At 39.7% G+C, this 13322-nt stretch overlaps 2 protein-coding genes across 2 annotated transcripts; one reads left to right on the top strand and one right to left on the bottom strand.

Annotated features, from left to right (window-relative positions):
* Positions 1–1019: 1019 nt before the first annotated feature.
* Positions 1020–7773, top strand: GTF2H2 (general transcription factor II H2). Its single transcript, XM_087332550.1, has 4 exons — positions 1020–1515; positions 6274–6735; positions 6814–7177; positions 7323–7773. Exons 1-4 carry the CDS (start codon positions 1210–1212, stop codon positions 7481–7483), a joined length of 1293 nt encoding a protein of 430 aa, XP_087188676.1. The 5' UTR covers positions 1020–1209; the 3' UTR covers positions 7484–7773.
* A 1457-nt stretch (positions 7774–9230) lies between these two features.
* On the bottom strand, positions 9231–11867 carry LOC147853687 (pentatricopeptide repeat-containing protein At2g34400-like). The gene is made up of 2 exons (XM_087332623.1): positions 11656–11867; positions 9231–11522 (listed from the first exon to the last, which is right to left on the bottom strand). The coding sequence occupies exon 2, from the start codon at positions 11362–11364 to the stop codon at positions 10102–10104; it is 1263 nt and encodes a 420-aa protein (XP_087188749.1). The 5' UTR covers positions 11365–11522; positions 11656–11867; the 3' UTR covers positions 9231–10101.
* Between the last annotated feature and the right edge of the window lie 1455 nt (positions 11868–13322).

Here is a 13322-nt window from a genome sequence, read left to right as displayed (position 1 = left end):
GTGACCTTAGCCACCCTCCAACTAGTCATTTGTTTGGTGGAGTAACCATCAATCATGAATTAGATTCTAACATTGGTATTTGGATCCATGTTCCCATTCCCTTTTGCGGTGAGCCAATCGATGCTCAAAATAAATGATCGTAAGTTTATCGTGTTGACAATGAAACCCATCTCACATGCATATTTTTATGTACATGTTTGTGGGCAAATGACAAACATACAGATACTAAAACTTGCCATGTATAAAAAGGGAGGGCATATATGCAATGCATCACACTCGATGGTCACGATCATTTCTTTGATTTAACATTGAGATTTCTACTCATTGTTTTATTGTACCATTTTCTTTTGTGATTGTTGAAGCAATTTCCCCCAAATCCCCAAACAAGTTTGTGTGTTGGGTAGTTTGCAAACACTTTTGTTTTTTTCACTCATGTTCTCGTTGATTAGTTCCTTGACATTTTTATTGGCTTCTAGCACCTTTGTTTGCTTGCTACATTAGTGATTGATCCTTTTGCAACTGCGCACTACTAAGATATCAATCCCTTCATCATGATCGAGGATATACTTGAAATATGATTCCAATATGTGCCCATAGTTGCCCGCGACAAAATTCAATGATGTTAGAGATTGTGAATTGGTCCTTGATTGCAATGCCCTCCCCTTTAATGTTAAATCCCTATCGATCCAATGTTTCATGCTTCAACTTGCGTTCCTTCCATTATCATGTTGTAAGATTGTCTTCTAAAAGTGAGCTTTCCTCCATAGCCAAACATCAGGCATTAAGTTTTGGAGTATACACAATCGGAACTTCCGGGCCCTTGGGACATCACTTCTACCGCGACATGTCATGTGACATGTCCACATCCCTCTCCCTCTGGAGACGTCTTAAGAAGACCCCCCTTTTCTCCCTGGACAATGGACACCATCAGCAAAAGGTGTGAGTGGGACAAGACCAACAGAGAGAAGAAAAGAAGGAGTATTGTGTTGCTTAAGTAATAAGAACAGAGGAGAGGGGGTGGGGGGCTCTGTTTCCCAGCCCAAATACGCTACATACATACTCGACTGTTACTTCTATTAATCTATATTCTACTCTTGCTGCTACTCTTAGAAAAGGCAGACAACCAAGGCTTCAGCAGCAGCAGATTCTGCCACTCGGGTGGACTGCAGGCACCACCGGAAACCTTCCATACCTGGATCTCACCCCCGCATGGCTTCACGCCCTCACTCGCTAAGGAAATCCCAGCAGATGGAGGAGGAGGAAGAAGAGGAGGAGGAGGAGGAGGAGGAAGATGGAGGAGCAGGAGGTAGGAAAGGCCAGGAGGCGTGGGAGCGAGCGTATGCCGATGAGAGGTCATGGGAATCTCTTCAAGAGGATGAGTCTGGCCTCCTCCTCCGCTCCTTCGACAAAGCCGAGCAGCAGCGGCAGCACCGGCGCCGCATCCAGACTGTTGTAGTCTCCCGTATCCAGCGTGGCATCATCCGCTACTTGTACATTGTCGTCGACATGTCTCGGGTATGTTCTTTGAAACCCTAAAACAATACCAGTTTTCTTAATCTGGTCCGAATCATATCAAATAGAGCAACAGAAGTTATCGTGTCTCAGTCATGGTGGAATGGAAAGCAGAATAAATGCTTCTTTTTTACTTCTACTATCAAATCACTTGAAATCCTAGAAGCTCATGATTCTTGTTGTCTTCAAGACTACACTCATTGCTAGAGATGGTATGAGTGTGCACTTATTGGAACCATTGTGTGGACTTCTGACATCCTTCCCACATCTTTCTGAATCAATCAGCTCAAAATTAGATGGTTACTCCATGAATGCCTCTGCCTTGAGATATCCATTCAGAAAAGAGGACTTCACATTCATCTAATATATTGGATGGTAGTTCTGAGCTGTGGACCTTATCAGGACTGTCATCACATAATCATTATCTGCTCACAGCAGTTCTGATGAAGAGGGGAGGATCCTCTGTACATCTGCTAATTCTGCCTTCTGCAAGGAATCCATCCATCCACTCCAATCAAGTCCTTGATGCCTGCTTAACCAGCTCACACACAGCTTTCCGCAACCTCAAGATCTTTCTTTCAGAATTAAGGATGATCAAAGTCGTGTGGTTGCTTCATGAATAACTACATCCTTTCAGAAAAATGGGCGTTACATCCATCTAATATATTAGCGAGTTTTGAGCTACAGACCCTGCTAGGACTGCATGGCGATTTTCAAATCGATCAAGGATATTGTCAATCCTTGGTATAAAAAATAATCTTAGCAGAATTTTTGTTCTTGTACAATTCATGATAATCAAATTACATATGCAAAGAACCATCTTTCTTCTACAGAAATTGCTGTATAACAATAAGGAGATGAAGCGGTCTGCATTAGCCCTATTCTCCAAAAATCATTTACTTGACTCATAATGTCTTTTTGTTGAGCCACACAAACCCTGTAAGGTGGTATGTTATGTGGACCACACCCTTGATAATATCAATTGTACAATCCTCTGTCGTTTCAAAAGGTAACTCTCCTGGCAGAGCATCTGGAAAACAATTTCTGAAAGTGTTCAAGAAACGTTCCTTTTTCTATCTACTGCAAACAAATTAGTTTCAAGTTCATGTGCATTAACACCTTCAGTAAAGACCAAGTACATAAAAATGCGATTTCTCATTATATTTGAAATAGCACCAGTCGAGATACCAGGAAAATAAATTCCCATCTAAATTTGACATCTAAGATATGAACCTTCTCTATATGTGTAAGTGCAATCTTTTTTGTTATATGTAGTTACCAGTGCATGAAGGCTATAAAGCCCATGCATACTCAACGCATCTCCATCTTTCAAGAGATGGGGTTTATGGCTAAAGTAGAACTGACATGTTATGGTCACTTAGAGACTACTACCCAGATACTTGGAATGTTACATTATGACATTCGAAGATGGAGATGTGTTGTGATAACAATTTATTCGATGACACAAATTGCATGAGTTAACACACCATTGTCCTATATTATCTGTTAGCATGTATTGCAGGCATGTAATGGGACTGCTTGCATAGTTTCAACAGGGGATTATGCCATCGTAGCTGTCATTTTTTTAGTTTGTGACATTAGGGAATATTATTTTTCGTTTTTCTTTATCTTGCGCTCCTGGAATTCTTGAAATTGGGCAAGAGAACATCACATGTTCTATGTGAGATAGTCGAAGTGAAAATAGTTCTGTCCAGCAGGCTATAATGTAATGCATTAATCACACTCTCTTTAAATGTAGGTTAGAAACGTGAGGTTGAAAATAAACACTTTTGGACTCATTAGAATTAGCTTTATTTTTCATATTCATTTGATCATTGTTAAAGTAAGAGCGCTATTGTGAAGCTCATGCTCATTAGAATTAAGCAGGAAGCAAGGTACAGTTAAGGTGATGGAGGCATGAATTCCTTTTCCTTATTTCCTGCTCTATTTAAACAGAAGTATATTAATTCTTAAGTGAGAGGGAATAAAATTGAGCTTGTGTAACTGTACTGTTTTTAAGAATCCCTCTGTCCACTCTAATTTAAGTAATAATCAAGTGCTAACCAAGAGTTAACCATTTGCCATCTTGCTGAGTGATGGGGCCCTTTGGGATCAATCAACCATGCTTTCATGCTCTGTATCCCCCTGTTGGTAGGTTGAGGGGATTCTTCTGGGCAGAGATATCCCTTACAAACGTACTCTTGAGATCATTATGGTGCTGCTTATATAGAGCAGGGAATAAGGACGAGCAGACTTCCAACCTTCATCACCTTACATCTACCTTCCTTCCAACTTAATTCCTAGTGGCTCATGAATGAGCCTTACAATGACACTCTTATTTTAACAACGATCTATTGATGCTAACCAAGAGTTAACCATTTGCCATCTCACTGAGTGATGGGGCCCTTTGGGATCAATCAACCATGCTTTCATGCTCTGTATCCCCCTGTTGGTAGGTTGAGGGGATTCATCTGGGCAGAGATCTCCCCTACAAACTTACTCTTGAGATCATTATGGTGTTGCTTATATAGAGCAGGGAATAAGGACGAGCCGACTTCCAACCGTCATCACCTTACATCTACCTTCCTTCCAACTTAATTCCTAGTGGCTCATGAATGAGCCTTACAATGACACTCTTATTTTAACAACGATCAATTGATGCTTAAAAAGAAAGCTAGTTTCAATAACTCAAAAGTGCCCTTTTTTCTACCCCTTACATTTCTAACTTAAAGCTATAGGATTGACATTATAGCCCATGAACTGCCAACAATGATCATTAGACTTGAGGGTCCAGGTGTTTTTAATGGGCTAAGGTTAAGATAGTCAACATGTTATACTAGGAACTTGGACAAACCCATAAGAACCAATGACATGCAGGAACATGTGGTGGTCTGGGAGCCTTCGGCGTTGAGCTATAGAAAGGGGACTAGCTACCCCTTTCATCACGGAAACTTGAGACACTGTCGAGACTCTACTGGTGAGACTAGCTCTTGTCTTCGGATCTTTCATTCAACAACCAAGGTATAACATAAGGTAATATTTGGTGGTATGGGACACCGATTGTATTTTGTCTGTCTCATGTCCTTCGCTCTGGGGTGGTTGGCATTGTCAAACACCCGTAATGCATTCTTCTCCGTAATCTCTTATTCTTTTTCTCATCATTAGTCCAATCTGTAATACTAGGGATGGCAGCCTGCATGATCAGCAGACACATGGGCTGCTTAGTTAGCATTGGTTTTGACGTGTGGAGGTGTGCGCATCCAACTTCACCACTCCACCTTAATGCCTGATGCTTGTTATTGTGCAATGTGCATTGTTGGTTGCAGAACAGCGATTCCTATTTGTAACCTAGACGGCTTGTGATTGTTTCCTCGAAGCATGCATTTGTCCCAAAGTTACATTGCATTTCTATATTTGTAAGGTCTAATATTTTTAACTTCGTGATTTCCTTTGAACTCTGTAAACAATAGTTCTCTCTAACCTATATTTATAGAGATTTATATTATAGCTCGTGAACGGTCAACAATGGTCGTTGGACTTGAGGCTTCAGGCATAGCAGGCTGCATAATCAACACATGGCCTGTCTAGTTAGCATTGGATTCTGATGTGTAGAGATATGTCCATCCAACATCACCGCTCCACCTTAATGTCTGATGCTTGTTATTGTGGATCTTAGTTGCAGAATAATGATTCCTACATGGAATTTAGAGGCTTGTAGATCAGGTACTTCCATTTATGATTGAAAGTATCTTTGGAGCTTGCATTTGTCCCTAAAGATCGAGTGCAATTTCATATCTGTAGGGCTAATTGGTAGCATCACATCCTACAAACCTCTTTCTAATAAAAACACTGATTTCCTATGAACGCTGTAAACTATTTTTGATTTCATCTGTTGTCATCATATTCTCCTTGTGTGATAACTGTCTTCTTGTCAGGTTATCATCCAAAAACGTCTTTTCTCCATTGAGTGCCCTTCTGTTGTGAGAGAGATCTTCTTCCAAGCAATCCATAGAGACTATGTAATGGCAATGTGGATTTCTAGCACACTCTTACAATCTTCTTGTGGGCCAGCCTTTTCTGCCCACCCTTCCACTTTTTCTGCAAAATGTATATTCGTATTTCTGCATTGATCACTCGAGTTGTTCAATGGCATTTCGATGTGTTTCTTTTCAACCACACTTAAGGTTTATTCAAGTGCATTTTCCTTTTTCTCTGTGTTGTTTTTTTGCTTCTTTGATCATTTCTTGTCATGATTGCATCTCCTTTTGTTTTTCTGCCATTTCCTAGCCTTTCTTGATTTTTCTTTTTGCACAGATTGGTCCGTGTAAAATACTGCAGTACCCTTCAATTTTTCTTCAGACTTCATAAGCTCTTTATGTCTTCCTCATAGCCTCTGTCATTTCAACCGCTGGTATTTCAAGATTTTTAATTTATTTTTTGTTTGCACACATTACTTCAGTATTCATGGTGGCAGATATCTCCTCTTTCATCTTCCATCAGTTTCTCGTTTTTTATGTGCATTCTACCCTCACAACCTCCTCTATCTGCAGGTCATAAAAGATTCACTTGCCGTTGATATTGCGGTCATATATCATTTTGCCCTGGGTTATATTCAAACATGGAAGTGTGATATAGTGATTGCTCATTAAGTAATGTTTTGGCTCTGTTAATTAAGTGACAATATTAAGTAATGTCAGTATAAAACCGTAGGTGTTCATCAAATTTCATGACCCTGAATTTATTAACCTGTGATTTGCCTAGGCAGCAGCGGAGATGGACTACCGCCCAAACAACATAGCTGTAGTTGTTAATGCAGTGGAATCCTTTATTAGGGAGTACTTTGATCAAAATCCTTTGAGCCATCTTGGCCTGATAGCGATAAGAAATGGAATAGCACATCGACTGACAGATCTCAGTGGAAGTCCTGAAGCACACATCAAAGCTTTGCGAAATAGCATGGAATGTGGTGGTGATGCATCTCTTCAGAATGCCCTAGAGCTTTCGAGAAGTTTTCTAGCTCAGATACCATCTTATGGCCACAGGGAAGTACTAATTATATTCTCTGCATTAAACACATGTGATCCAGGAGATATAATGGAGACTCTCAAGAAGTGTAAGGATGCCAAAATACGGTGTTCTATTGTGGGATTATCAGCAGAGATTTACGTCTGTAAGCTCCTCTGTGAGGAGACAGGTGGTGTATATTCCGTCTCATTAAATGAGGTAATAAAAGATATATAGATGTTACAAATTGTTATCTCTGGTTCGTAATAACAGTGCTGTTTACTTGTGTCATCTCAGAGTCATTTGAAGGAGCTTATATTTGAGCATGCACCTCCACCACCTGCTATTGCGGAATCTGCTATTGCAAGCCTTGTAAGAATGGGTTTCCCAGAGAGGTGCTCAGAAGAGTCTGTTGCTTTATGTGCATGCCATAAAGAGGTGAAAGTTGGTGTGTGTTATACATGTCCGCAGTGCAAGGCACGCGTCTGTGAGTTACCGACAAAGTGTAATATCTGTGATCTTACGCTTGTTTCTTCTCCACATTTAGCAAGGTCCTACCACCATCTATTTCCTATTCAAGCATTTGAAGAAATATCATTAGTTGGTGTCTCTAAACTCCCGAGGGTCTGTTTTGGATGCCAGCAAGACCTTCCTTATGCAGGTAAAATAATCTATTTGCAAAATGTGAATTATATCAAATCATATGACGTTATTCATATCTTTAAATCTCAAGCCCAGAATATGTATATTGAATTGTGTAGAACTATCAGCAATGAGGATAACCCTATTTATTTTTGGTGTTACAGGAGGTAAAGTGACCGGAGTCCGAGTTGCATGTCCTCGGTGCAAACAACATTTTTGTTTTGATTGTGATATATATATCCATGAGAGTTTACACAACTGTCCTGGATGTGAAAGCCTTCCTGATATTAGGATGCTTGGCAAGGAAAAGGTTAATGACACATGAAGTTATAAATATTAAAAGACAAGTGTGGCAATAAGAGCGCTCTGATTTTAAAGCCATTTTCTAGAAAACTTCATTTTTTGCTACTAATTTCAGTGACCATGGAGTATGATCCCATTTATTTGATTACTCTTGAGTGTTTGTAAAAGGTTTAGTTTTCACCTTAGAAAAACTACCTTGAAAAATCATACTCGAGAGATGAGGTATAGCAAATATTTGGAGAGAACTCCATTTTGCACTTAATTTGGATGTATTTGGGACATTTTCCTCATCAATACACAAGGTTTCTCCAATACTGACGTGTATAATATGCTTTGCTGGCTACTGATAGAAGATTGTAGATATGGGGGATATCTACATAACTTATTAAATCTATTAATTGTAAAGCGTGTATGAGTTCCATATTGTAAGAAAGTTACAAGAGCAAGTTTTGAAAAGGCAAAGAACACAAAGGCATTACAATATGTGCTACATTTCAACCAAGCTTAGGTAGGAGACTGCATGGCCAGTCCTAGAATGAAATATCTTAGTTCTGTTTTTATATTGGTCTTCTGGATTTTGATGGCATAAACGTGTAAAACGTTTTCTGATTTTTCATTTTTGCGTTGTGACCCCAAATCCCTCAGGTTGCATGGGTTATTAAATGGCCTACTAAAGATATTCCAACCAACATGGAAAAGTAGATGTACTGTTATGCGTAATGAGAATGATTGACGTTGTGCTTTAAGGAAGCAAATGTGATTATGCGGCCAAGTGGAGCCATAGAAGAGGAACCATTTGGGGCACCTCCCAAGTCCCCTCTCTGTTTATGTTTACTTACATGTCTGAAAAAGAAATACAAGAGACTGTACATGCTGTGAGCCAAATTATCCTTAATAATATGGCTTGTACAAGCTAAGGTAAATCTTTGAACTGCTGATGAAGGAAGCCTTTCAATCACCTGAATTATTCTACATCCCAGAATGGGAATAAAAGATGAAAGAATTATACGTATTCTAATTGTGTTAAGAGGCCTAAAACTGCAAAAAAAGTGACATAATGATATTGTATGGTTTATTACAAAGCTTAGTAGTTTCGTTTTGCCAAAAACCCAATCATGTGGATGCATGATTCCCTTGACTATAGTGGGAGTCACATTGTTACATTTGTCCTCTTTTGTAATGTCTATTTGATCGATTGTGTCATGACTTGCATGGGTAGTTGTGTAGATGATAGACTAAGATGAGCAGAAAGCCATAATTACTTTCAAAACCAACAATTTCATGAACAAGAATCAGTGATATTGCTAGAGGTACACAAATACACATCCACACAAAAATTGGGGAGGGGATACATTGTAACCAAACATATACATCAATTTGTGAAACATCTTAGCTCATTGTCAAATGTGTGATGCCTGCTTGATTGATTTTGTCAATAATTGTAGGTCATGAATTGCATGGATATTGGTATAGATAATTGATTAGTGATCAGTGGTATTACCTGAGGTACACAAATACACATCCACACAAAAACAGGGGTGGGGACACATTGTACCCAAACATGTCTCAATTTGTGAGACCTCTTAGCTCATTCTCTTTCATATTATTAGTTAGTCTATTGTTGGTCTAATATTTAAATGATTGCACTCTTCTCTATATTTACAGAAACGACAATCTAAATACTTAATCAGTGTTTATGAGGTTTAATTGATCCTTAGTTATTCTTCTCTTTCCTTATTTGTGCTGATGAATTGTTCACCAAGTCAACAAAACGGTAAATACAAGTTTATCTAAATTGTTCCAGAAATTAGTTTTCACGTGAGGGCATTAAGGTCGATAATCTGTCCTGTTGACGCCCTACTGAAGAACTGGGTCCCAAAGGGCTATACTCTACCTGTCCCTTGCCTTTTTATAAATCAAACTGGGGCTATTCTAATGCTGTGTATCGTCCTCCACATTTCCCTTGAATAAACTGGCTAACAGTTTTTATTTTTGGTGCTACGACAGAATAATGGTGTATTCATCATCATCATCAAAACACTCACATGAGCAAATCTGTCATTTTTGAAAAGAAGATCCCTTAGTGAATTCACAGGCATGAAAACTTCCACGAGTCTTCTACTTCATGTGCCGGGCAAACCAAATTCAAGAGCCTCATCTACACAAAGATCCACTCTTCTTCAATGTTATGGAAGACTAGTATGTCGGAGCTTCAACTCCCCTGTCTACTGTCGAGCATCTGTCACCTTGATTGAGTATAGACATCTTCTCCTTCTGGATGAGAATGTTCATTAGCTGAAAATTGAACTACAATCACTGTAAATGATAGTTCTTGATGCTATATGTAGTTGCTCGAATATCCATTGATAATATGTAGCTTAATGTGGATAATGTTCGATTCGTTAACAATTTGCCAATCACAACTCTACATGATTCAACCACTATCAATCCATGGTGACAGTCCTTTCTCTATATGCCATATATACTTGGTTTCCTCTTCCTGGTGTAGATTCCATCCGTACCCAGTATATGTTCATTGTTCAGTTTCTTTTTATGTTCGTTCATATTTATGTCCATTTCTACAATGCAATCATAGCATCCCTCGGCATGCTGATTCAATCATGCCTTTTGAGTTCATACTCAACCAGATGCAAATATTCTTTGAAACATAACCAGTGTATACATTTTCCTGGTAGTAAGATCATGCAATTTGCTCTCACATGCATGAAAAATGTGTTTGTAAGTAACTTCATTAGGAATGCACGCTTCCTGATGCATGCGATGGAACAAGGAAAAGATGTTCTTTCCCAAACCAAATCTTATGTATACAATCATCATAGCATTCCATACTTCAGTAGTCTGAGTAGGAAATTTTCTGAACAATTTGACAGCGCTATCAAGATCTCCACACCTTCCATACATATCCAAGAGAGCCACCCTTGTTTTGACAGAGGATTCGAAACCCTTGGCAATTATCCGGCCATGCATACTTTCACCTACAGCTATTGAATGGTGATCCAGGCAAACCGAAAGCATGGTTATGAATGTAAGCTCATCTGGTTGTACTCCTCTGTCTTGCATTTCTTTGAATTTCTCAAGTGCATATCCACCTTGACCATTCTTAACATACACGTTGATCAGGGGATTCCATGAATCCACACATTTCTGATTACATAATACATTGAACACGCTTTGAGAGTCTTCTAAGCTACCAAATGCACTATACAAACCAATAAGTGAGGCTGCAATTTCGTTACTTACATTCATTTTATCTTCCATTAGCATCAAATGCACAAGCCTAGCATCTTCAAAGTTTGCATCGAAACAGGCAGTGATAAGATGAGCAAGAGTATTATCAGTTGGGACCAATCTTTCCTTCTGCATTTGTGAGAAGAGCAAAAACACATCCTGACTTATAGAGCACGCCCCAATCATCGCATCCCATGAGGCAGAATCCCGCTTTGAGATTCCATTGAATGTAAGGCGAGCAGCATCAAAATTGCCACACTTACCATACATGCTCACGATACTAGTCAAAACAATAGTATCATCACTGTATGCACTATGCACTACACATGCATGCACACGTTTTGCCTCTGATATGTCCCCTAGATCAGCAAAGACTGAGAAAACAGTTGCAAGTATAGACTTTCCCGGCAAAACTGAATGCAAAGGTAATTGGGCAAAGACCTGTTTCGCATGTTTTTCATCCCCACTCATAGAATAAGCACGGATCACGGCACTCCATGACAACAGCTCCCATTGATAAGGTTCCATGGAGGCATGATAAAACAAATCCAGCGTCGTTTCAAACGCTCCACATTTGCAGTACATTTGAAGAAGGAGATCAAGGAGAGGTGTGGTGGTCATTGTTGATGCATAGCAACCCCAATGCATGAGCATGTGATGATGGACACGAATGCCATCCGACAGCGATTTTGCAGTCTTGCAACGTTGTAAAAGATCAGCATAGGCAGATGCCCCACTTGTTTCGATTTGATCCACCAGAAGATCCACAGAGCGTGTCAATGATGATGACGGATTGCTCCATGGCACCTTATCTTTAACACAACTCATCACATTAAAAGAAAGTCCTACAGGGGATGTAAAGAAGGGGCAGCGAATTTCACGACAAAACTTGTGATGGAGAATCCAATCTCCTGTCCAAGATGATGAGGATGATGTTCTTCTTACCTCGCCTGGCCTCCTGAGCAGCATGATATATGAAATTATGGAGGTGAGCCCACGAGTCCTGCCATCACAACCAAAAGCCAGCGATGATTAACCATGTCTACAAACCACCATTTCTCCATTCGTTTACAGTAACAAATCCATCCTGCTCCCCTGCGTTTCTCTGCCCATCCATCTTCTTCTTCCTAAAGACTCAAAACCCTAAGCCATGCAAGTAGCTAGTAGCTACCAATACTTAAACAGTTAAAAATGTTTTTGATGTATAAGGTTTAAGATCTACTCTGTACAGACCACAGAAACAGAGACCCTCTCCTCTCTTCACAACAACATTCACAAAGAAACTCTTTATCCCCAGCAAATCTCTTGGCCAAGTGTCCGGCTATAGCTTTATGTCCGACGAAAACGGGCTTCAAAATGAGTGTAATGTTGGGAACCGATCGATGGTCGGATATACGATAGAAGAAGAAAATCGTCTCTTGTGGTAATCCACATTACTTGGTGTTGTCATAATGAGGTGTAACATTGACTTTTTGTCTAGAACTAAATCTAGTTGCCGTAATGGAAGCTTGGGGACGAGCCAAACCAATGAAATCTCTGAAGATATGGAATAAAAAGGGTTACAAATGGTAATGGATAGTAGTAATGGTTGACTATATAATAAGAAGAATATGAGGAAAGATAGGGAATATAATAGAAGAGATGCTTTATTGTCCATGATGAGGTCCATTTTGACCAATGGGACCAAATCAACATAGCATTTCGTATGACACTCTTTTCTAACAAGGGGGATTACTACCTTATAGTAAAAACTCTATATGTGAAAACAATGCATGCACAAATGTGCTCACCCTTCGTGGTGGAGATTTGAGTATGACAATAACATTATCGTACGCCCATCTAACAAGTCATCGTACTTCTCGTGAATTACCTTATACGCTAAGCATGCAATAAGTGAATGATATTCATCCCCCACTAGCTTTTCATTTCATACCTTGCATATCTTCATATTTGGGTGATAATACCATGATGCCACCTCAACACCTAGCTTGTGTAAGTGAGTTTGACGAAGTATTAAGGCTCTGCGAGAGCCAAGGTGCATAAGGGTAGTGAGATGCAATTGGGTACTTTCTCGTATTTTTACCTTGTACATTACATAGGGCCAATGTTGGGGGTTAACATGTGCAATGTAATATTTCCAAATTTGATATTTTAGCATCATGCCACTTCATCCTTAATGCTAAGAATCAGCAACAGCTCGGCTTGTTATGGGCATGACCATATAATATCCCGTACTGTAGTATTCTATACACATGGATAAAGTGTGAGGGTTAAACGAGAGTGTAAAGATGGGAAGGATTACTTTTAATCCTTGGGATTGAGGCAACCCATTAAGGCCAAGTGTGAACTTGCCTAGGGGCCTTAGATCTGGCTATAAATATGAGGCCTAACTACCTTCATTTGACAACTCTTGACTATGTCGAGACTCTGTACTTGTAGTGGATCAAACTCTTGTAGCGAGTGCGCTAGTACCAAGTACGACTCAACGCCACGACGGTGGTATGGGACGCCGATCGAGGCTCAAGTCCGCCTCGATCGCTTCACTCGGGGGTGGTCGGGTGGATTGACACCCTTCTTTCTCTCTCCTCTCTTATTTTTCTATCTATTATATC

Source organism: Azolla caroliniana, unplaced genomic scaffold, assembly GCF_043228905.1.
Source record: "Azolla caroliniana isolate FFs.n. ecotype wild unplaced genomic scaffold, voAzoCaro1.0.p SCAF_16, whole genome shotgun sequence".
NCBI classification, from domain to species: Eukaryota; Viridiplantae; Streptophyta; class Polypodiopsida; order Salviniales; family Salviniaceae; genus Azolla; species Azolla caroliniana.
The sequence above is the reverse complement of the archived record's forward strand: the minus strand, read 5'-3'. Positions and strand labels throughout refer to the sequence as shown.

Bases quoted from the DNA above. Each gene is read 5' to 3' on its own strand.
- LOC147853687 (XM_087332623.1), bottom strand. From the start codon at position 11,364: ATGCTCATGCATTGGGGTTGCTATGCATCAACAATGACCACCACACCT.
- GTF2H2 (XM_087332550.1), top strand. From the start codon at position 1,210: ATGGCTTCACGCCCTCACTCGCTAAGGAAATCCCAGCAGATGGAGGAG. The intron at 1,516-6,273 runs GTATGTTCTTTG...TGATTTGCCTAG, and splicing joins TTGTCGTCGACATGTCTCGG to GCAGCAGCGGAGATGGACTA. The intron at 7,178-7,322 runs GTAAAATAATCT...TTGGTGTTACAG, and splicing joins GCAAGACCTTCCTTATGCAG to GAGGTAAAGTGACCGGAGTC.